General features: G+C 34.7%; 1 protein-coding gene across 14 annotated transcripts in view; it reads left to right on the top strand.

Annotated features, from left to right (window-relative positions):
- Positions 1–23,057, top strand: part of LOC588152 (rho GTPase-activating protein 35) — a 110,399-nt gene that overhangs the window by 43,915 nt on the left and 43,427 nt on the right. For 3 of the 14 annotated variants that reach the window (XM_030993096.1, XM_030993094.1, XM_030993090.1), the window contains exon 20: positions 1,841–1,954. In XM_030993096.1, the coding sequence (XP_030848956.1) occupies positions 1,841–1,954 (114 nt within the window). Of the gene's footprint in view, positions 1–1,840; positions 1,955–4,581; positions 4,660–7,673; positions 7,764–11,920; positions 11,963–12,427; positions 12,482–12,872; positions 12,927–13,316; positions 13,371–14,714; positions 14,784–15,915; positions 15,985–17,438; positions 17,505–18,013; positions 18,083–19,368; positions 19,426–21,961; positions 22,040–23,057 lie in introns of all 14 variants that reach the window. The other 11 variants (XM_030993086.1, XM_030993084.1, XM_030993082.1 and 8 more) reach the window with 10 other exon arrangements.

Here is a 23,057-nt window from a genome sequence, read left to right as displayed (position 1 = left end):
TGCTCATCGTGCATGCAGGACCTTATATGTTGCAGCAATTTATTGAGATGGAAACCATACTGCATTAACATCTGAAAAGTAAAAATAGGTTGTGAACAATGATAACTCATTTCATGTTTACCTAACCTTGGGGGCAAAATGATGTCATGAAACTATCGTTGCGTATCACCAGAAATTATGAACGCTAATATGTGCTCATGTACATGTATGAGGGAACTCATATGCAGCAGCAACTAATTGACACAGAAAACATTCTGTATTTACATCTGAAATTTGCTAATTTTCTTATCCTCCTCAAGTCATGATAAAAACCACATGTACCATCATTGTTCCAGGTAAAAAGTGTGAGCTCTTTAGTGTGCGCCTGGAATTGAGTGTGCCTGGGTGTATTCAGACTTTTGCTTGATAATGTTTTACTTGATGCTAAATCATGCTATGGTAATGGGACCATGCATTTGTCATTGCGCAATGGCCCCTGTCTGTAGTGCGCTAACTTAAAAACAAGGGTTACATGATAACCTTATTATTTGTGTGCTCTGGGGGTTGCAATTCCTGGTAATGTACGTTTTCAGGACTCCAGGGGACCAAACATAGAAGAATTCACCATAACTCTGCTTGGAACTTATTTAACCGAGCAGATGTAATCGTTTTAGGATGGGCTGTAATGTGTTTGGCATTTACTTGCATGCTGCATTCTGAAGGAAGTTTTCGTAATGGGGAGTTTGTCTGCCGTGTGAACAGTCCATAAGGAGAGGCGGTCCAAATGATCAAAGCCTGTGCCTTCTGGTCCCTTCCATAAAAATCCATTCTGAAAATAAAACAAATTTCATTTCCTCATGAGGGCCACATATTTGTTGTTATTGAATTGGGTCTGTTTCCTCATAATGTCCCATTTTGATTCGATCTTGCTGTACTGCTGATAAAGAGAAATATAGAAATACTTATGACATGAATTTTAAAGGGTCATTTTTTTCCACTCAATTGATGTGAAACCGTTTCATGTAATTTGCATAATCTCCCAGCAGCAAATCGAAGTTTAAGAAACTTGCTGTGTTTTGATTTATTATGGTTTCCTTTTTTTTGTAATTACCAAATCAGCTGTTGATTTGGCCTTTGAATACGGACTGCAGCATGGGAAGTTAATGAGAGCAATTTCTAAAAAAAACATTTCTTCTTGATTTTTATTGAAGTGAGGATTTATGGTGTTTTATTATTATTTTTTTACAACCACACCTTTCCCCACCCTCTGCTCTCCAACCTTATTCCTCAATACCGTACCCTACTTGCAATATACTACCCCTTCCCTTCCATATACCCCACCCCCTCATACCATCTCATTATACAACCCCTTATGCAACATCCTTATACCACCCCAATACCCCTTTCCTCTCATATATACCCCAATACCCCCACCCCATTATTCTACTTATCCCCTCTCTGATAAATCAATCCCTTATACCATCCCTTATACAACTACTCATACCACCCCTACACCAACCCCTTATGCCACCCTCTTATACCAACCCCTTTAAACCACCCTCTTATACCATCCCCTTTAAACCACCCCTTATACCATCCCCTTATACCATCCCCTTATCCCACCCTCTTTTACCAATCACCCTTTTCTTATGTACATACCACATCCCCATCATACTATCCCATTTCTTACCAACTTCCTATGCCACACCCTTTACCACCCTCCATACACGCCCTTATACTAACCCATTATACCACTCCCTTATACCATCCCATTATACCTCTCCCATACACCACTCCCATACACCTCCTTATACCACAACCTAAAACCAACCCATTATATTACCCCTTTCCTTGCAAGCAGCCCGCATATACCATACAGCCAACTATGAATCCAGGCCGCGCCGGTGGGGCTCGGAAGTGCGGCGAAAGCCAAACTTGCCCTTGCCCTCGACACCTCAGAGTTCTGGTACAGAAGGTAGAGATTTGGTTGAAACATTATTTCAATGTCTTATATGTGCTTGTGCACTCCTTGTATGTAGTGCCCTCTGTGCATTGTGTTACTTATACTCATCCTGTCTGTATTATTTTGTCCTCTCTATACTGTAAAAGTGAGATTTTTGGGGTAAAATGAAAGTTGAGTACTGGTTACTTACATTACATATAGATGAAAGAAAAGAAATGACACACAGAGTTGTCATTGTGTTGCTTTGTCAAAGAACATCATGTCAATTAATATAGGAGCATAACAAGTGATGCATTTGTAGCTATTTTACATGTGTTCCACAAAGTAAACACCCAGAAATGGTAAGCAAAAAGCATTCGCTCCAGGTTTTGTTGCTTTAAATAAACTGATGTTTAATAGAGTCAAATCTGCTTTAGTGGCCACCTGTAAAGAAAGATCCTCTGCCTATAAAGACCACATTTTCTGTTTCAGTTGAAATATTTCTCATTAAAACCTATAATAAAGAGACCTGTACATGAAGACCACCCGCCTATAAAGACTACTTTTCTTGTCTCCTGTGAGTGATCTTGATATACAGGTTTCACTGTAATCGGCTCACCAAATTTTCTTTGCATAATGGTTAGGTATTTTGGTAGGTCTGTGGTTCATGTTTGAAATTCAGTGGTAGAAATTGACAAAAGAGCTATTTTCACTCAAGCATTCCGTTTCATACAATCCCCAAAATATTGCTTTTACAGTATATATTCTCTGTTTTCTTCTTTTGTCTTGGGGTCGTTTGAGAATGCATACTGTTTTCCTAACATCTTTTTACATATTTTTTCCATCTTCATTTAAAGGAAAATGCTGATGTAGAGATCATGATGTGTCTCTGCACCGTACATTAATATAACCAATTGTGCATTATGTTTCTGTATGTCTGTCTGTTTGTCTGTTCAACTCTCTGTGTATGTTACCCTGTTATGGATTTTTGGTCTTTGTGGATCTTTGATTTCCTTTTTTTTAAATTTCGACTTTCCTTGTTATTTTCTGAAATGTATCTGTATATCTCTATCTCGGTTTTTGGTTAATGTTTCACTTGAATTTCTGATTTGTTTTGTTTATTTATGCTAAATTACATGGGGGAATTTCACAAAATGGAATCGGTGTATTTTCTAAACGTTTTGAAATTTGTTTTTACTATTGCTGGAGGGTAGAAATAACATTTAGAAAAAAGAGTGAAACTAAGATTATAGAAAGAAAGAAAAAAAATCACTAATTCAAATTTCAATCCTTTGAAAAACACATGCATGCTGAAGCCTGATTTCAATTTGGTGGGTAGCTGTGATATTAGTGTATTTAAAATAGCATTTCTGGTTTCCTTGTGGGCAAAACTCTGGCATCTTGTAGTCTGCATATTCCTGCATTATGCATGCTCCGGGAATACCTCCATATAAATCAAACATTAAATCTATATCTATATCTATATATATCTATTTACTGCTTGTTAAAAAAAAAAATCAATTAAATACTTAAATGTACTTTTATTCTTTTATTCTGTATGTAGATGATATAGGTTCATTTCCCCTTAATATTGACACTATGTTCTACATTTGTCATTGTTGGTCACTGCATATGTGTGTGTCTTCACTTGGATCCATCGGGTTTGTTGTCCTGGTATATGTTCGAACACGGTGTAGAAATATATTGTGTGTGCATTATTTACTCTCTGTATATCCAGCATTACATGTAGCCTTCCACGCAGACACTGTGGATCTACTGGTAATACATTTACTCCGCTATCCAAATGTTAGCGCAATTGTTATTGTTTTCTGCGATGTGCGATCAGCACTATTAGACCTTCACACAGGCAGATGCCTAGTGAATTACTTGAGTCGGTATGTGCTTTCCTGCCTTATAGTAAAACTTCATAGTATACCGAAGGTGGGGATGAGGTCATCATACTTATGTCTTTCGGAATCTTTTCAGTGCACCTGAAAGCTTCGTTATATTACTCTATATGGGTGTCTTTTTCCCTTCTTATCTGCCTAAGGCTTTGGTTTTTATGGTGGTTATAGAATTATGTACTATATTATCTCCTCCATGTGCACTGACAATTGTAAGGACCTATAAAGTATATATGTATGTTAAGATGTACTGTATTTGAGTAACTCTTCCATTGTATACTAATAAAGCACTTGTGAATACAATTCATTCTTTTTTCATTGGCTTTTCAAAGATCTGCCTCGGTGCCTTAGAACAATGACTAACACTTCTGTAGTAAAAACATTTTTCTCTTGTTTCTCTCCTTCTCTCCTTCCATTCCTCTTTCTGGCTTTCTGTCTTAACATTCTCTACGTCCATTCGTAATCATTCTTTCATTCACACGTCTCCTTTCTCCTTCAACTCTCCTCTCCTTTCTCTTCCATTCACTCTCTTCTTTACTCTTGTTTCAACTGGTCTTTTACTCTACATTTCTATCATTCAATCAATTCTTATGTGTTTCTCTCACACCTCCTTTTCAACGTCTACTCTCTCCATCTTTCTTTTCTCTTTCCTCCCTTCCTTTCTCCTCCCCCCTGCTTCGCATATCGCATAATGCTTCATCCGCAACTATCACGAACATCTGGACAAAAAAAATATATCAACATTTTTTGCTGTAGCGCACTATATACATGTGGAGAGGAGGGGCTCTGAACCTGTACGGCCATCGGTGGCGCTGTCGGCCCGCCCACACCAAGGTTTGTTCAAATGCATGCTTGCTAAATTGCTTTCCCCCACAGTTTCTTTATCTCTGATTGTTAACGTGTCTCTCATTGGAACTGCATTTCCTCATTTCCCTTTCCATTTTCATTTTAACCTTGTTTCATTTAGTTTTCTTAGGTTTTCTGTGTGCTTGAAATCTTGCTTTTTGCCCATCATTGTAATAGTCTTCTTTTGTTTCCTCTGTTTTGAGTCAGAAAGGCATTACCTCATATACTTTAACCCAATGACTACTGCAACCGCTTGGTCCCAGGAGGCAATGGGTTCATTATAGAGTAACGCCCTTCTGGCTCTGAACATACAGTTCATTCCTCTCTTCCATATCTCCAGAGACTGTTCATTATTCTCCCTTTTTTGGTACCAAGTTTTCTTTATTTTTCTGTATGATTATAAATTTTAACTCCCTCTAGTAGTTTTTATTGTTTGTTCCTTTTTTTGCTGGACCTGAATGTCCTTATGATTTTCTTCCTCTTTGTTTTATCAGTCATCATTTCTTACTCAGTTTTCTTTAGTTTGCTATAAGATACTTCCCTTTTAATAGTGTCCTTTATTCATTTCTCTCCTTAACCTGAATGTTGATTTTCATTTTTCCATCTTTGTTTTATCAGTTATCATTGGTATTGCCACCACGTTTTCTTCATTTTTCTGAATGCCAGCAAGTCTTACCGCTCTTCAGTTTTATATCGTTTATTCATTTCTCTGCTGGACCTGAATGTCTCTTATCAGTTATCTTTAGTATTATTGCTACCAAGTTTTCTTTTTTTCCCCTGTATGATTATAAACCTTACCTCCCTTCAGTTTATTATTATTTATTCCTCTCCTTGCTGAAGCAGATTACCTTTCCTATTTTCTCCCTATTTGTTTTATGAGTTATCAGTGCATACCAAGTTTTCCTTATTTTTATGTATGGTATGATAACAAATCGTACTGCCCTCTATACTTTTTCATTGATGATTGTTCTCTGAAATTAAGTGCCATCTTTTGTTCCAATTTTTATTTTCCAGTTATCACTGTTTACTAACATTCCTCAATATATCTTATCTTCAATCACGGACCTGAATAATTTTATCTGCTGAGATCCAGCTAGTGTTATTCGTATCAGTCCTTTAATACAGTTAAAATCCTTCCTGCTCTCAACAGACTGATTATATTTTCTTTTGTTTCTTCAAATTTTCCCATGAAAATGCATCGTCACTCTTAAATAGTGGTCTTATTTGTACAGTTTTGTTTCATCCATTTGTTTAGATGTTGTGTTATATGGTTTATTTCCTTTACACATTTTTTTTTTGAGTTCTTTTTTCTCAAGTTTAATCAATGGCAGACACTTTCCCCAGGTTTCTTTACATAATGATGCATTTTTTCATTCATATTGTTATATATAGAAGTAGATACTTCATTAGGCAACTTAAAAGCAAACCTGTGTAAATATTTATTTCCCCTCCCCTTTTTCTGTTCTATGGCTGTATTTGGAACATTCTCTGTAGCTGTTAATGTATGCATTTCATCAATCTATTGTATCATAAGTAGGCCTAGACTATAATTCAACATTCCCTTTTTACTATACAGAGAAAACTGTTGTGGATTGAGTTGTGCTATACATGTATATATTAGTTACATTATTCAATTATATTTTTCTAACTGCCAATAAGTAATGTACTCAGCAGAGGCCTCAATGTTCCTTGCAAACAAATGTATCTTATGCTAAATCCTTGTAATACATGAAAATCTACAATTCAAAAAGAGGAAGTGGAGATAAAAAGTAGGCCATAATTTGGCAGATAACATGATCGTATTTACAATTTTTGCATTTGCTATTAAACTTGGTACTGGGGAAATCTATGACAGATGTTTTGATTTGAAGGCACATATATCAACTTTCAATTAGATGAATTGTACTCCACCCAATCTTGTGTCCCTTTGAAGGCATACCAGCCCTGTGAAATCTTTACACTCCCCACCTTATTTCTTAAGTGATAATTCTGTATTTTTTTCCATGAAGTTAAATGTCGATTTTTATTAAAGGTCGTTTACTCAAGGCCTTAGTTATATTTTTGCTTTATTAAATATCGTTCTGAATTTGTTTTCTTCTTCTGTGCAGTACTATAAAAGGACTCCAGGCGTTTTCAATATTTAAACCTTTTTATCTTATACTGAAGATCCTGCCCCGTTTAAATGTTTTAAATTATGATCTTTCTGAAAGTATTCTTTTTCTATTAAGTTTTGGGTGTTTTAACACCCTGTAAAGGGGATAATGTCCTGTTTGAACATCTGCCTTCATGTTTCTTTTTCTGAAATTAAAATTCTTAGATTATTTCCTCTTTATTTCTCCTTCATGCTTCAATCAGACTCCTTCCATCCTAGTAGCCCTAACTTAACCCACTGTCAAACCTAATTTGTCTTTTTGAACTTGTTGCCTTTCACTGAAATTACTTTTTTTTCTCTTTTATCAGTTTTTTAGCCCCTTTAAAAGGACTCCAGCCCTTCGTAAATTCTGCATTGCTGTACATTTTTCTGAAATCATAATTTTTTTGATTCTTTCCCTTCATTTTTTCTTCATGCAGACTCTGTCCATCCTAATAGCCCTACCAAACCAAAAGTCAAACCTAATTTGTATATTTGAACTTTTTGTCTTTTACTGAAATCACTTTTATATCTAACCAATTTATGGCTCCTTTAAAAGGACTCCAGCCTTTTCGAATTCTGCATTGCTGCACATATTTCTGAAATCATAATTCTTTGATTCTTTCCCTTCATTTTTCCTTCATGCTTCGACCAGACTCCTTCCAACCTAGTGGTCCTACTAAACCAAAAGTCAAACCTAATGTGTATTTTTGAACTTGTTTGCCTTTCACTGAAATCACTTTTATCTCTAATCAGTTCATGGCTTCTTAAAAAGAACCCCAGCCCTTCGCAGATTCTACATTGCTGTACATTTTTCTGAAATCATAATTCTTTGATTCTCTCCCCTCTCTCTCCTTCATGCTTCAACCAGACTCCTTCCAACCTAGTAGTCCTACTAAACCAAAAGTCAAACCTAAACCACCTATCAGAAGCAGCAGTAAAAAACAAGAGTATTCACCAGGTTTGTTATTGGGCTATTTAATCTTGCAGTGATCTCGTTTCTCTGCAATAACTGTTTGGTGTTCGGCAATTAAATATTCATTCGCACAATCTTGGCCCAAGTATTTGCAGTCGATTTTATTATTGTTGTCACAAATGGTGTGCAGTGTTTTGATTTGATTTTCTTTCTTCTGGAAGTCATTTTGCAGTCACTTTTATTTCATGTGGTCATTTGAATTTGAGTTATTCTGGTGAAGCTGTCTTTTCTTTTCTTTTTAAAGTTCTTGCTCAATGAAGACTTGTTTTGGGTTTCTTTTCAATTTGATGGTGCAAAACCTTTTAATATATATATTTTTTTCTTTACCTAGTTGTGATGTCCTTGGATACAATACCTCATTTAATTTTGCAAACCATTTATATAACTTTACCGACATATTAGTAAATAAATTATATTTCAATCTAATCAACATCTTTTGATTCAAAATTGATGTCTGTCAAGCTTTCCTAAATTCGTTGTTGAATGCTCTATAGAAAAGTAAATGTTATATAATTATGATATAATTTGGGATCATAAATCTTCAGAGCTAATCCTTTTTTGTGGTGTGTGTTTTGTTTTGGAATCACGAATGAATCAAGTAATCAAATTTTGAGATTTTACACCATATTGGGTCGGGGTATCCAGGGAAGAAAGAAAGGAGTTGCAGATTCGATATTGGTCATATGATTTAGATTATTATTTATTTAAACCGTCTCTTATTGTCTTCTCTTGTGCCTTGGACAAGGCTCCACACTAACTGTTCTGGGAGGGGTCCAAATTGGGTACAGACTTACATTTTGGGCACCCATGTGTCCAGGGCGCCTGTTAGTGTCAAGCCCCGATGTAGTGTTTGTGAACGCATTTAGTCAAATTTATATGATTGGCACCTACATTTGTCATATTATTGCACAATTTTCAAGAACCATATATTTTATTTCAGTAAGAATATATTTACAAGTGATTCAGTATTTGTTTCAGGTTTATATTATAACATTTTTGGGGGTATTATTTTGATATGGTGTGCTTAACATCAATGTTTTCTTTATATGCCAGACAGTACAAAATGCTTTTCTCTTTCATTCTATCTAGTTCTCCTTTCCTGTGATATTGTGGACTTTTCATCTTTCATTTCTATTTGAATCTGTTGAGAGCCAGAAGGACGTTAACTCTGTGCTCACGTATATGAGTTAACACTCTTCTCACTCACAACGGATCATATCTAAGGCAGTGTTCGAGCTGTGTGTTTTTGATTTTGTAACGCACTTGTTGTTTTTGATCGAAGTCGCACTCGATGGCACTCTTTTGGAAGCTTTCTGTTCCTTCTCATTTTATTTACCGTAATTAAGCCTCGGTGTTTCTCTGCAGTGCTGTTTGGAAGCGGTAACAGATTTGTGATCCATTTATTTTTGTTTGCGTAGCTTTGTTTCCCTTAATTTCTTCTCTTTGAGTTTAATTTGCATTCATATTGAGAAGAAAAATGGGGCGGGAATTCATTTCCGATGGTGCTAGGTGTGCAGGCTATTAGTATCTTAATGTAATTAAAAAGAAAGAAAAAGAAAAAGAACAAGTGGCTGGTGTGCTGGCTTTTTGGTAGAGCAGTGGTCTTGTAACCGGGAGGTCCCAGGTTCGAAACTAATTCAATGTGCTAGTGCCCTTTGGTAAGCCATTAATCCTAATTACCAAAACCCCTCGGAGAGGACGTAAAGCCATTGGTCCCCTGGTTGCTTACTTACAAGCACACATGCTTTCTTATCACTTGAGCAAAACAAACAAACATGTAACTTTTTCCATGGCAATACAGCAAGATACACAAGTATATTAGCAGCCAAAGAGCAAGTATAATTGCCATGCTCATTGTGAGAAAAAATGCTTTACTGCCCGTTGCAAACATGTATAGCTGATATTAGCTCATTTGTCTGGAATATACCAGCTGTTTTTCTGTGATCCCAAGATGCTGCAAGTGGAAGTTGGGACCGAAACTGGGACCTGTTTCACAAAACTTGTCATCAGTGACAAATGACAGTTTTTGTTATAAGCTACTGAAATCCTTGCTTCTGATTGGTTATCAGCAGATTTGTCACTGATTTTTGTCATTTGTCATTGAATAAGGCTTTGTGAAACGGGCCCCAGGTGTGAGACATCAAATTAGTGGGATACAACTGGAGCCATTGACGTGTTGATTCATCTGGAGACTTTTACATGTTCATTTTCATTTAGCATGCACTTTTTATTGGGTCAAATGGGTTAAAAGTATTCATTGGCCCTGAAACTTTATAACCAGTGAATAAATATTTCCTCTAAACAAGCTAAGGCATTGTCCTTGAGAGGGCGAGATGTTGTGGCAGTCACAGCCTATTGAGAAAGAAAGTTTTGACATGCTCATGCATATATGCTCAAAGGCCAGTTCATGAAGCTCCAAATACTTCCATCCCGTACACAATCGTTTTGGAGTGACATGTTGGAGGCAGTCTCTGGATTTGACCAATGACTTCTGGTGATGCCACTAATGCAAATAATAATACTCTCTGCTAGCTATGGTTGCAGGTGATTGTGGTGCTGTAGATCCGTTTGCAGCTACATGTACAGATGCAGGTGGTTTTTACAGGTTGTAGTCTTCATTTGGGTTAAAGTGGCATAACTCTTGCTCATAATTGCCTATTAAAGTTCATTACAACTAGCATATTTTGTTCATGACAAAATTGTAGAGTTTATCATCTGGGGGGCGTTTCATGAAAAAATTAGTCGGTAGTTTTCACCGACTAATATCATGTTTCACCGACAATTCTTTTGTCACCGACTATTTTCCAGGCCTGTGATTGGTCAAGTTTAGTCAGCGCTGACTAAATTGCTGGTGAACATGATATCAGTTGGTGAAAACCACTGACTAATTGTTTCATTAAACGCCCCCCTGCATGCAATCATTGGAGGAAACTGACTGAATACATATATGTGTAGTGTCTGCTTGGGGTGAGAGAAGGCACTAACTCATACTCTTTAACATAGAGCGTACCCTTCTGGCCTTCAAACAGATGATATGCCATACAGTCAAACCTGTCTATAAAGGCCACTCAATGGAAACAGTCAAAGTGGCCACTGTAGACAGGTGGCCTTTATAAAGAGACGGCCACTAGGACAGGTTTGACTGTAGTTATTTTCCATTCATGGTAACACTGTACAATCCCAATGCAAGCATGTCAGATGGGAGTGGTGTATGCAGGTACATAGTCTTGAGTCTTGGCAATTACATTTACATATTCCCCTACAGCAACTTAGAATTAAATTAATACATTGAAAAATCAAGACATGATGGATGATTCTTTGCCTTTTATTTGTGATCATCTAACAACACATCATCTCTTGGAATTAAGATATTCCAATCCAATAATTCATAACAGTAGTCATTTGCATAATAGATGCGTACCAACCCATAGCTTTGTGCATAATTAATATTATATAAGACTTGCATTTAATTCATGTATGAGCTTACGTTTAATTGCGGTCAATCGCTGTAGAATCATATGCTCTTTCATCCTCTTGGGGTCTAGATATATTAGCTATCTTTGCTTTAATGTGGGCATGCGGATTTCACTGCTCCTAGCCTAATATAGAGTATAACATTCATTCAGTAGTTTGAAATGTGTTTATACATCATCATTCTGAATATTTGTCTGCCGCATGGAAACAGGAAATAATAGATTTCCTAGTTTTCTATTAAAGACAATAAGTTGTTTACATGTTTTCATATACCTTAAGAGTGTATCTAAAGAGCAATTGAAGAAAAAAATTTATAAAGCAAATTTAAACATTGAGTGAGAAGCATTTATACTGCAATTTCCATGATCATTATTCATTTGATGCATTTCGAATAGCTATTAATTTTATTATATAAACAACAACCAACAACAAAAAAATGGAAAGAAAAGAAAATGATAAATATAATGTACAAACGTGTTTTTATATTTTCATACAAAATTCATCATGCTGCGATTTCCATGATAATTATTCAATTGATGCACTACAAAGTTGATAAAATAGGCAAAAAACAAACAAACAAAAAGTAAACTGTGAATTAAATTAGCCAGCTTGTTTCAGTTGCCATGACAATCACTGATAATAATCATATTGTTGTTCTTAAAACACAGGTGATAATGCCTCTGCTAACACTACTGCCCAGGAAACGGAGGGTTAGTTGAAAGTGTTTTTATGTTTTCATGTATATCTCTTTTCAGTGCAACTTTCTTAATCTTTTGTTGTGCGTGTGACTCGCATATATGTATGACTAACACACTAGGTATTTTAAATCACGTGTTGGTATGCACACCAAGAACTATTTATATGTGTGTAGGGTACTAGCTTTATATTAATGCTTATAGCCTGAATCAGGCAATCATGTATTAAGTAGACAATATATAAGAATCTTTTTAAAAAGATCTGCTGAATCTTGCAGATGATGAAATTACGTACATGTATAATAATTCCTTGAAGACAAATTGGTGAAGTTTAATGCAAGTTGTACTTAATAGTTAATACAAATGAGTATGGTCCATATATATATTGGAGTTTTATACTCGGATAGTTAGCTACATCACGGAGATGTATTACATAGATATAAGATGCAAAAATTTACTAATAGATTTTATTGCAAACAGAAATAGCGGCCTACGGAGAGTATAGTGGACCAACAACCAAGGCAAAACCAGAGGGTACGTTCTCAAAATAACTGTATCCATTATTTATCTGTGCCAATTGAGGGAAGAAGCAAAATATTAATTATTGTGAATCTGAGAATAAATAAGGACCAACATGAAGGGTATCCTTTCAAAAGAATGACAAGTACTTGATCAGGGTAAATAAATATAAACTAAAGTTAAACCTCATTTTGTTTTATTCTTTTAACAAAACAATAATGTGGATATAATGTTTCGCCAAGAAATGAAATATATATATGGCAATTTATAGCAAGTCTTATAGCATGAATCAGGCAAACATCTTGGAATTAAAAAAAGAAGATCTTTGAATCTAAAAAGAAAATCCACTTAATCCTTCAGATTGTGAAGATTGTGAAATTAAATAGAATAATTTTATTGCAAACAGAAATAGTGGCTTATGGAGAGTATAGTGGACCAACAACCAAGGCACAACCAGAGGGTATGTCTCTGAAATATCTGTAGCCATTATTTATCGCTTTCATCGATGGAAAAAGCAAGCTATAAACTATTGTGAAGCTGAGAATGAATAAGGACCAATATGAATGGTACCCTTTCAACAGAATTACAGGCATTCGATCAGGTTAAAGAAATGAAAACTAAAGTTTAACCTCAATTTGTTTAATTCTTATAACAAAATGATAGTGAAGATATATTGTTTCACCAAGAAATATATATATTAATATAGATATGGCAGTCAATTTATATCAGTTTATTATAGGATGAATCAGACAAACATCTAGGTATTTTTTAAAAGATATATGAATCTAAAAGAAAATGCCCTTAATCCTTCAGATTGTGAAATTACATATAATAATTTTATTGCAAACAGAAATAGCGGCTTACGGAGAGTATAGTGGACCAACAACCAAGGCACAACCAGAGGGTATGTCTCTGAAATAAACTGTAGCCATTATTTATCTCGGTTAATCAAGGGAACAGGGACGATAACAACTATTCTTCATTTTATTAGAATAACAAAAAAATAAGTATTCCCTTCAAACCGATTTAAAATAGGAGGTACTTGTTCTGGTTAAAAATACATTAACTACTGTCAAATATTGCTTTGTTATTCATACAGCAAAATTATGGTGCAATCTTTGAATGCTTTCACGGGGTAGATAGATGGTGTAGAATTGAGTTAAATGTGAGGCAAATATTGAAAATAGTGCCTCTTACCAATAGTGACTATTAACAGTAGCGCATCTTTTACATAGACATGAAATGGAAGTATTCATTAGAGATAAAATTGAGTTCTTGTCAGAAGATTATTTTGTGAAAGAAACTGTTTGGAAGCCATATCGAAAGGTCAATTATGAATTACATTTTCTCGTTATATTTTGAATATGAGGGCTTTTTGCAGGCCCCCCAAAATAAAAAAAAGTTAAATTCCAACAGCATTTGAAATATAATACTAATTTAGAACTTCCTTCACAACGAAAGGGCTTGAAAATGTCTTCTAGTGGGAAAATAACGAGCATTAGTTGTCAATTTGCAATCCATTTAGTAATAGTCTGATTTTCAGACCCTTGTACTGAATGGTTGTACGTTCTTTTTAATTAAGCTTCTAAGCGGCTAAGGAAAAACCGGAGGGTATGTGTCATTTGAATCGTCTCTTGGAGCTAGAAGGACATGAACACTCTGTAAAATGAGACACTTCATGCCTTTCTGGTATTTCAGGGACAAAATGAATGCATCCCCTGTTTTGTGTCTGAAATTATGGGAACAAGCAATATTGAAATTTTTCCTTCAAAAATAAACTAATTAATCCATTTTTACCTCTCATGAGCTGTAAACAAAGTAACAGCTACCTCACACAGCTCTAGTAACTCAAGTTGTTATTACATGTGACAGAGAGGTTATATAACGGGTATCCCCAAAGAAAAGTAATTGAATGAAAATGTTTTGCAGGAAATGTAGACAGAATTTCAAATTTTTGCAAACATAAAAAACAGACTTGGATTTTTTTTAATTAAATTTTCTCCATACCAAGTAAAGAACTTATATCAAGTGATAATTTGTAATAATAATAATAATAATCATTAAAAAATTGATGATAATAATTATGATTTTTTTTTCAATAGATACAGAATCATTTGAACACTTTTTACACTTAGAAATAGTGCCCCTACTGTACACAAACATTGTTGAGTATTATCTCCGTGTTCCAAAGGTGCGATTGGAACAAAAATGGGGTTTTATAACAAATAAAATGTAATTTATTTGGCAGAAATTCCAGTGTATGGAGAGATTGATAGATCTGCAAAAAGAGCTACTCCTAAATCTGATCCAGCTGATGGTACGTGTCTGACTGTTCAAAACTTTAAATTAACCTATACACATATATTAGCATTCATTAGTCATCAGTGACATACATTAAACTCTGCATAAGTCAATTCTGTTGGGACTGTAATAACAAAAAAGTGTCGTGTGTGTGAAATTTGACTTTGGAAGTGTAAAGAACGCATGTTTTGTAAAGTTTGGTAAAAAAATTGGATTCAACTTGGTGCGACTTTGATTTATGCAGAGTTGGGAAACTGTCTATTTAATCACACTCCATTTAGAGCATGTAATATATATTAATGGGCAAGTCCACTGTATTTTGTCACATCAGGCAATATTTTTTGTTACTTTTCCTGATCATTGTTCCAAGTTAATATCCTCATAGCTTGGAAACAAGGTAAATGGCTCCCCCAGTGGTCGCTTTTGTCCATTCTTGACTATTCTCAGTGATACATGGTATGGGACACCAAATACCTTATACTGTGGATTTGCCATTGTGAGCTGGTGTATATGCTACTTAGTTCCTTTACAAGATGCAGTCACACAGTCATGTACATGTGTATGTACATATGCATGTATGCATTCATCATTGTGACTATTGTAGTGTTATGTATAGGACAGATAAAGAGCATCATATTTACTCTTTGTAGAATTAGAATAGCTTCTTTATATACTTGAAGACTAGAGTGTTCACACTAACTAATTGTCTGAAAGAAACAAATCTTTTCCCTTGCATTTACTCTGTGTGCAGAATTAGAATAGCTTCTTTATACACTTGAAGACTAGAGTGTTCACACTAACTAATTGTCTGAAAGAAACAAATCTTTTCCCTTGCATTTACTCTGTGTGGAGAATTAGAATAGCTATCTTATATACTTAAGAACTAGAGTGCTTATACTGACTAACTGTCTGAATGAGATGAATTTTTCTCCTTATACCATGTACAAGTGTCATATGCTTAGTCTTTCTTGCATGACTACTGTGATGCAAGAAAGACTAAGCATATGACATTAGTGATAGTACTGAAGCTATTGATATCAGTAACAAATTACAGTAACTGTTATAAGCTACTGAAATCATGGCTTTTGATTGGCTGACAGCGAATTTGTTTTAGAATTCTAGCATTTGTTATTGATATTGTTATTCAGAAGCACCGGCATATGGAGTGGTCAATAGAACTTCTAAAAAGCCTCCAGTGGCAGCACCGGGAGCAGAGGGTAGGTCTCTCAGGCTTATTTATGAATTTAAAAAAAAAAAAAAAATATATATATATATATATATATATGGTAATGTTTGCTTTGACTTTCTGTGGCTCATAGACGAAATTGGAATGGTCTGAATTGTTCTTTGTAATCTGAATGCACTGCAGACATATTTTTGCAGTATTTGGAAGGGTAAAATGCATCCATTATTCCAAATATACTTAGTAGCTCAGTAGATAGACATGACGCACACAGAGGTGCATGAGATCACAAGATTAAGATTCATATAAGGTCTTATATGGTATATGCTTTTTCATGTCCAGTTTATTTGGAGAACGGTCTATTGAAGCTCGTTAGTGGTGCATGAGTTCACATGATTAAGATTCATATAAGGTCTTATATGGTATATGCTTTTTCATGTCCAGTTTATTTGGAGAACGGTCTATAGAAGCTCTTTAGTGGTGCTAGAGTTTACATTATTAAGATTCTTATAAGGTCTCGTATGATGCATTTTCATGACCAGTTTATTTGGAGAGAGGTCCATGGAAGCCTTTATGAGGTGCATGCCTTCACATGAATAAGATTCATATATTCACCCTCAAGTCCACTTTCTTATGAGAGATATCCATATAAGCTCATATATATGCACTGTCTTGTATGTAAGCATGTGAGGCAGAACAATTTGTTCCATAGGGTCCTATGGGAATACTGATATGATATTTTTCATCTGGTGATGCAACAATTATACTGGCATCATTTAACATGTGCTTTGTTTCTCTAAAGACATAGGGCTTAGATTTATTGGTTATGTCAAGGGTTATGGTTAGGTCATCCATGATTTAAGTTAAACAAAAAGTGGTTAGTGTTAGGGGCTGCATAATTATTGATTGGATCATGCTTTAATTTTTTGGTGGTGAAAACATTTTGAAACTCCAATCAATGTCTTTTCCACTGAAATGCACGTTTTGAATTGTACCTTGAATGACTTTAAAAAAAATTCTTCTGAAAATATGCTTTTTCTGATAAAAATAATCTGTACAAACTCAGATATTTTTCCTGTCGTGAATATGTCTACACACGCACTGTTATAATGTTATAGAAATTTTGCTGCTCCCAGCTACATGGACAGTGTGCCATATCAGTTTATCATATATGATAATTATATATAACCTTATTATAAAGTGCTTAATACAACATTTTTACAAAATACAGAAATGGAAGATAGAGAGAGAGAGAGAGAAAGAAAGAGAGAGGGAGACTATTTCACTATTACTACTATTGCTTCAAATACTAGTGCTGCAACTACTTCTATTCCTACTACTACTTCCACATTACTACTTCTACTTCCACTGATGATTTGATTGCCTTACAATATTTTTTTTGTGTGTGTCAATATGCCTATGGTGGAAGCTTCTTGCATGTTGATGGGAAGATCGTACATTGATGCTCTGATTTCTTTTTGTTTACAGGATTGTACGGTGTTGTTAATAAGCCAGCTAAGAGCCCCAAACCCAAACTTATGCCGAAACCTGATGGTGCGTGTCTGATCATTTTATCATCTTTCTTCTCTCATTTACATATGTATGTAGCTAGAGGGCGACATATCGTTGTCTCTTTTATGAACCGACTAATCTGTACATTTAATATACAGTTATTTTCATGTAAAATTTATCTTCGGAAATTAATCACCTGAACAATTGCATTAACATTTTTGAGGATTTCATTTTCTCATGATATCCTGAAATGCAAGTTTTCACGCATTACGAGTCGACTTTAAAAAAACCCTTAACCATTTACAGTCAAACCTGCTCTAGCGACCACCCGTCTACAAAGAGCACATTTTTTGTTTCCCTTGAAAATCGTTTCTCCTTGGAAAATGTGCTAAAGGAACCTGTCTACAAAGACCACCTGTCTTCAAATACCACATTTTGTGCTTCCCTTGGGCGGTCGCTATAGACAGGTTTGACTGTATAAGAAATTGCTTTGCATGTATATTATAAGAAGCATTTTTTCCTAACTTTAAAATCTTTTCCCATGTGTGCAGCGCTATATGGAACTGTGAACAAGCCGCCCAAACCTTCTCCATTCTCGACCCAAGGAACTGAACTTCAGGGTTCGTCAATCATTGATTTCTTTGACTCCATCTTCAAACCCACAATGCATTGCCAGAGAAACTTGATCAGAATTCAAATAGACTGGGACAATTCCTTAAATGAGATACTAATATATGAAAGGGAGTGTCATTTTTTCCCCTCTCGTTAATCTTGTTGGTTTGACTGAGGTATTAATAAAAGCATGGTTTTTGCTGGGTTTCTAGTTGCGAATGAAGAATAATATTGCCAATTTTAAGATTCTTCCAGTAGTTCTGAAAAAAACATGAACATACTTTAACATGTATATGAACATGAAAATGCAGTTTCTACCAGGGTATTCCCATGAGTATCAATAAAAGCATGTTCTTTGCTGGATTTCTTGATGTGAATGAAGAATAATGTTGCCAATTTGAAGATTTGACCAGTAGTTCTGACAAACATGTACACACTTTGCATGTTTATGAACATGAAAAATGCAATTTATACCAGGGTATGAATTCCTTAAAGTTTTTCTGGTAACGTATTCATTTGATTTTGCGGTTGATTTTGCGTTTTCTTCATTGATCATATCTTTATTTCTTCCTTATTTTTTTTCATTGGTATGGTTCACCTTTTACATGAGCATCTCAACATCATGAATCTGCCATGTTATATACCGGTACATCTCTAGATCAAATCTTTTGCTGAGCAAAATTGGAAAAGGGAAAGAAAATCACTCTCTATATGTTGCAGAAATTTACATTTTACAAACAACAAAATAATAAATACATATGCAAGTATGTATGATTGAGAGATTGAATGCATTTACTTATGAAAATGCAGCAGTCAATTTATGTTGCAAATTTGTATCCATTTATTCCAAGACATAATGTTGAAGGGGAAACCAAGAAAAGGCAAAGGTTTCATTTAGATTAGATGTTTCGGTGGTTATCATTCACCCATGTCAAAATAAAAAATTGTTAAGTCAACAAAATGATGATTTAAATAACAGATGCCTATTGGAGCACTACTTTGAGTGTTGATATACTGTAAACTTCAGAATAGTTTTTGTTAAGAGGGGAAAAAGAAAAAGAAACAGAACAAAGTCAAACCAGTAATTTGAGACCCCCCCCCCCCCCCAAGAAAAACAAAAAGTAGCCACTGTAGACAGTTGGCCTTAATAATTAATAGCAAGACATCTTTTACCGTTTAACTGTTTTGCCTGAGAACGAGGCTGGGTTCAAACTTACATGTAGCTTGTATTGTGTGTGATGGGACGTACTTCGTTGTCCATGTGAACGTTGCTCTAGCTATTGCTTCTATGCAGGTCTTGCCGGAACCACGGGAATGTATAAGGAAGCAGACCAGAGCCAAGGAAAGGAGGGTGTGTTCATTTTTTTTTTTTTGCTCTTCTTCTAAATTTGCTCTTCTTCTAAATTTGCTATTCTTTATGCACATTTCTCTAAAAACCATCAAACAAAACAAAACTAAAATAATTTTTTTTCCATGGTAGATTATTTTCATTTTCCACTTGATGCATTATGCCCTTTTTTTCCTCTCTTTGTAATACCTGATTGTGCAATCAGTCACAAGTAAATCATTTCTTAAAAAACCTATCTGAGTAAAATACAACTTTATATCAATGGAAAGCTAAATGAACGTAGAATACAAATGTAAAGGAATAACAAATATTTTCCCTGTCAGTTTTGCACAAAACCAAATTAAAATCTCATTTTCCACATCCCTCCAAATTATGGGTCGACAACTTCCTATTTTCAAAGCTTAAGATTTAGAATTTTCAGAGAGCTGGTACTTTTCTGACCGACAATTTAAATAGCATTTACATGTTACTGAATATATGATTGTAATCTATGGCTTATAAGCTTTTGTTGATATATAAATCACTTATTTTTAGCGCATCAGACTTGCCTTTAACTCAAACTAAATGGGATCTCAATTCTGATTGGCTACTGCTAGATTTTGGTCCTTGCATGTTGGGTTTTTGAATGATTTTTCATGCACACTTTACACACTTTGTCTAATACATCCTCTCTTTAATTTGCAGTGGAAGGGACCTTTAAAAACATCATTTCTTTCAAACATTTCATTTTCAGAGTTCTCTTCTGAAGCCATCTCCTTTTATGAAATCTTACATTTGTGTGATTTACTAAATTTCTTATTTTCTTGCAGTTGTTTAGATTGTGTTTGAGATTTTTTATTAAAAAACAAAATTGTATAACCTTAATTCTTTTGAAGGTGTGATGCTATCATGTGTGAGAGTGTACAATGATTTTCCCCCTGAAATTCTCATTTCTTTCTTTCTAGCTTGTGTTGCATTTTATCCCTTCTATTCATTCAATCTTTGTTTCAAAGTCTCCTTTGCGGGAATAAGGAGCTTTTTGAGAGTGGATTTTACAGTTTTCTTGAGCTTTATTTTTAAACTTTTCTCTTGTCTCATGTTTCTGCACACATCAACTCAACTTTTTTTTTTACTACTATCAAATGGAAATATAAAAAGGAGCATGTAGTTTTTGCATTTTTAGTCATCTTTAATAAGTAAAGATAAAAAAAAAGCTGCTTTTTTTTCTTCCTGGTTGCCAATTTGGTTGGTGTTGTAAAATCTATTGCCATGACTTTCTTGCCACTTTTACTCTTCTCCTACGGCTATCAAATGAAAATTCTGAAAAAAAGACTATTTAGCTCTTTGCTGGTTGCATCATGAAGATATAAATAAAGGATACACAGTGTTTTGTATGCCTAGTTGCCAAACTACTTGGGTTTTCTGTTTCGAAATCTCATTTTGCTCCAGTGACTTTATGAAGTCTTCTAAACTTGGATGCTTGTATTGTATCTTGGTATTTCATGTTCATGTTGCTAGCATCTTCAGATATACATGTAGCGTTAATTAATGGTTATTTATACTTCTCTGCGGTTTAAATAATGACATTTATTGCACTCCAATACTCTAGAGCCTACCTGTACAGTCAACTCAATTATTCATACCTATACCAATTTTTGTAATTTTTTAATTACATGTATGTGAAAAATTGATATGTCCCTATTCATATCCTAAAATTCTCTAAAATAAAAGTATTCAGCAAAGGCCCTAATTCGACAAGTCCACCTTTATTTCTTGAGTTATGGACAAACTAAAAGAACATCAAATTTACAATGGGTATGAATACTTAAGTTGTTATTACTGTATGCCTTATCTAGTTCTGAGCCGTTGCTATGTACAGAATAAAACATAGTTTCTTATGAAAGCTATACCAAAAAAAGAAATGTTCGCTTAAACAGCTTTTCTACTGTATGTTTACTTTCAATGTGGGCTTCTCTGCTTTTATATGTCCAGCACATTGAGTTATTTTTTTCCTCATAAATGTGTGCTTACTGTTATTCTAAATATAACAAATAATTAGCAAGGGAAATGGGTTTCTTGCCATATTCAAATGCATCATTTCTGAAATACAGCTCTGACAATTTTGTTCGTAAATAACTTAGTTTCAGTATTCATAATATACCTATAAATCTGTGAGATGTAAGTAGTCATGATTAAATTAATTATTTTCTGCTCATGATCAAATAATACATACACAAGTGAAAAATGAATGAATTGCTTAAATCTAAACTTATGACTTACTGCATGTACTTTCTATTATATATTTTATTTTATTAAGAAAAATGTTCTATTTAATTTAAGTGTTTATGACAAGAGAAGCTATGTTTACATACCAAAATTTAATTAAATATACCAACTAATTCTCTCTACTCTACTTGCATTATGTTTATCTAAAAAAAAAGAGTGTCTGTATAACAAATTAATTATTCTTAGTTATTTGGGAAACAATACACCATTAACAGAAGGCAGTTATATAATTGACCTTTGACCTTTTTTAAAACTTGACTTTGTTTCCTTGTAGATCTATACGGCACTGTAGACAAGTCTCGTAAGACCAAAGAAGAACCGCAATCAGTTGACGTTTCGGCACAACCAGAGGGTGCGGTTTCTAATATGACATCACTTTTTTTTTGTGCTCATATATATTATGAATGATGCCTTACAATTGCAGTTTTAGAAATTAGTTGCACATAACATGCGCTTCACTGACTTAATAGCTCGTATTAACATTGGAAACTTAGCCATCTCCTGAGAGACTAAAGGGCAGTAATGCATGTACTTGTAATTTTTGAACCTGTCGTGGTATAGTGGGTACGTCACCGGACTGTGGATCACATGGTTCGTGGGGCGAGTCCCGTCGCGGCACTTACGCCCTTTGGCAAGACATTCATCTACATTTGCCACTCTTCACTCAGGTGATGTAAATGAGTACCTGGTAGGAAGAAATTCCTTGAATGACAGAGCACGTCATCAGGGTAGCTCGGCTAAGGGCAGGGTGTAGCCCAGGGCCTAGGAACATTAGTACTAAGCACTTTATAAATTCTACTATTAGTCTTCTGCAAGGAGTTTATACCCTCCTTTCTCTCAATGAACATGTTAAATATGTATTAATCTTTATGTACATAGCTTGGAGTACTGCTTCCTATTTCAATATACCTAACACTAAGACGCATTATGATAATATCACTAATCCATATTGCAGTAGCACTTATCTTGATCAACTATTGTTTTGGTAATTTCCCTATGAACACATTTTCTACATCAATTTCTTTCTCTGACTACTATTTTAATTCTTCAATTGATCTTTCTTTTCGATACTCAATATAAAGTGCCCGAGTCTCTCAAGCATGTTTGGTATTTAATCTTTTTTCATTCTCTATTGAATATTACTTTCAATATATTGTTCACTCATCTGCTTTCTGGAAAGAAAAAAAGAATTACTAACAAAGACGTATAGCTGTACTCACTCATTTTGATGCCCTTGATCTGTTTAGTTTTCTGTCAATACCTTTCTACAATTCTTTTTTGTTTCTCTTTCTTCCCTCTCTCTCTCTCTCTCTCTGTCTTCCTTTTTCTCTGTCTTTCTTTCTCTTGGTTCTACTATCTACTCTTTTGAA

Source organism: Strongylocentrotus purpuratus, unplaced genomic scaffold (genome assembly GCF_000002235.5).
Source record: "Strongylocentrotus purpuratus isolate Spur 01 unplaced genomic scaffold, Spur_5.0 spur5_scaffold_20, whole genome shotgun sequence".
NCBI lineage: Eukaryota > Metazoa > Echinodermata > Echinoidea > Camarodonta > Strongylocentrotidae > Strongylocentrotus > Strongylocentrotus purpuratus.
Note: the sequence above shows the minus strand (reverse complement) of the source record. Positions and strands in the feature narration are given on the sequence as shown.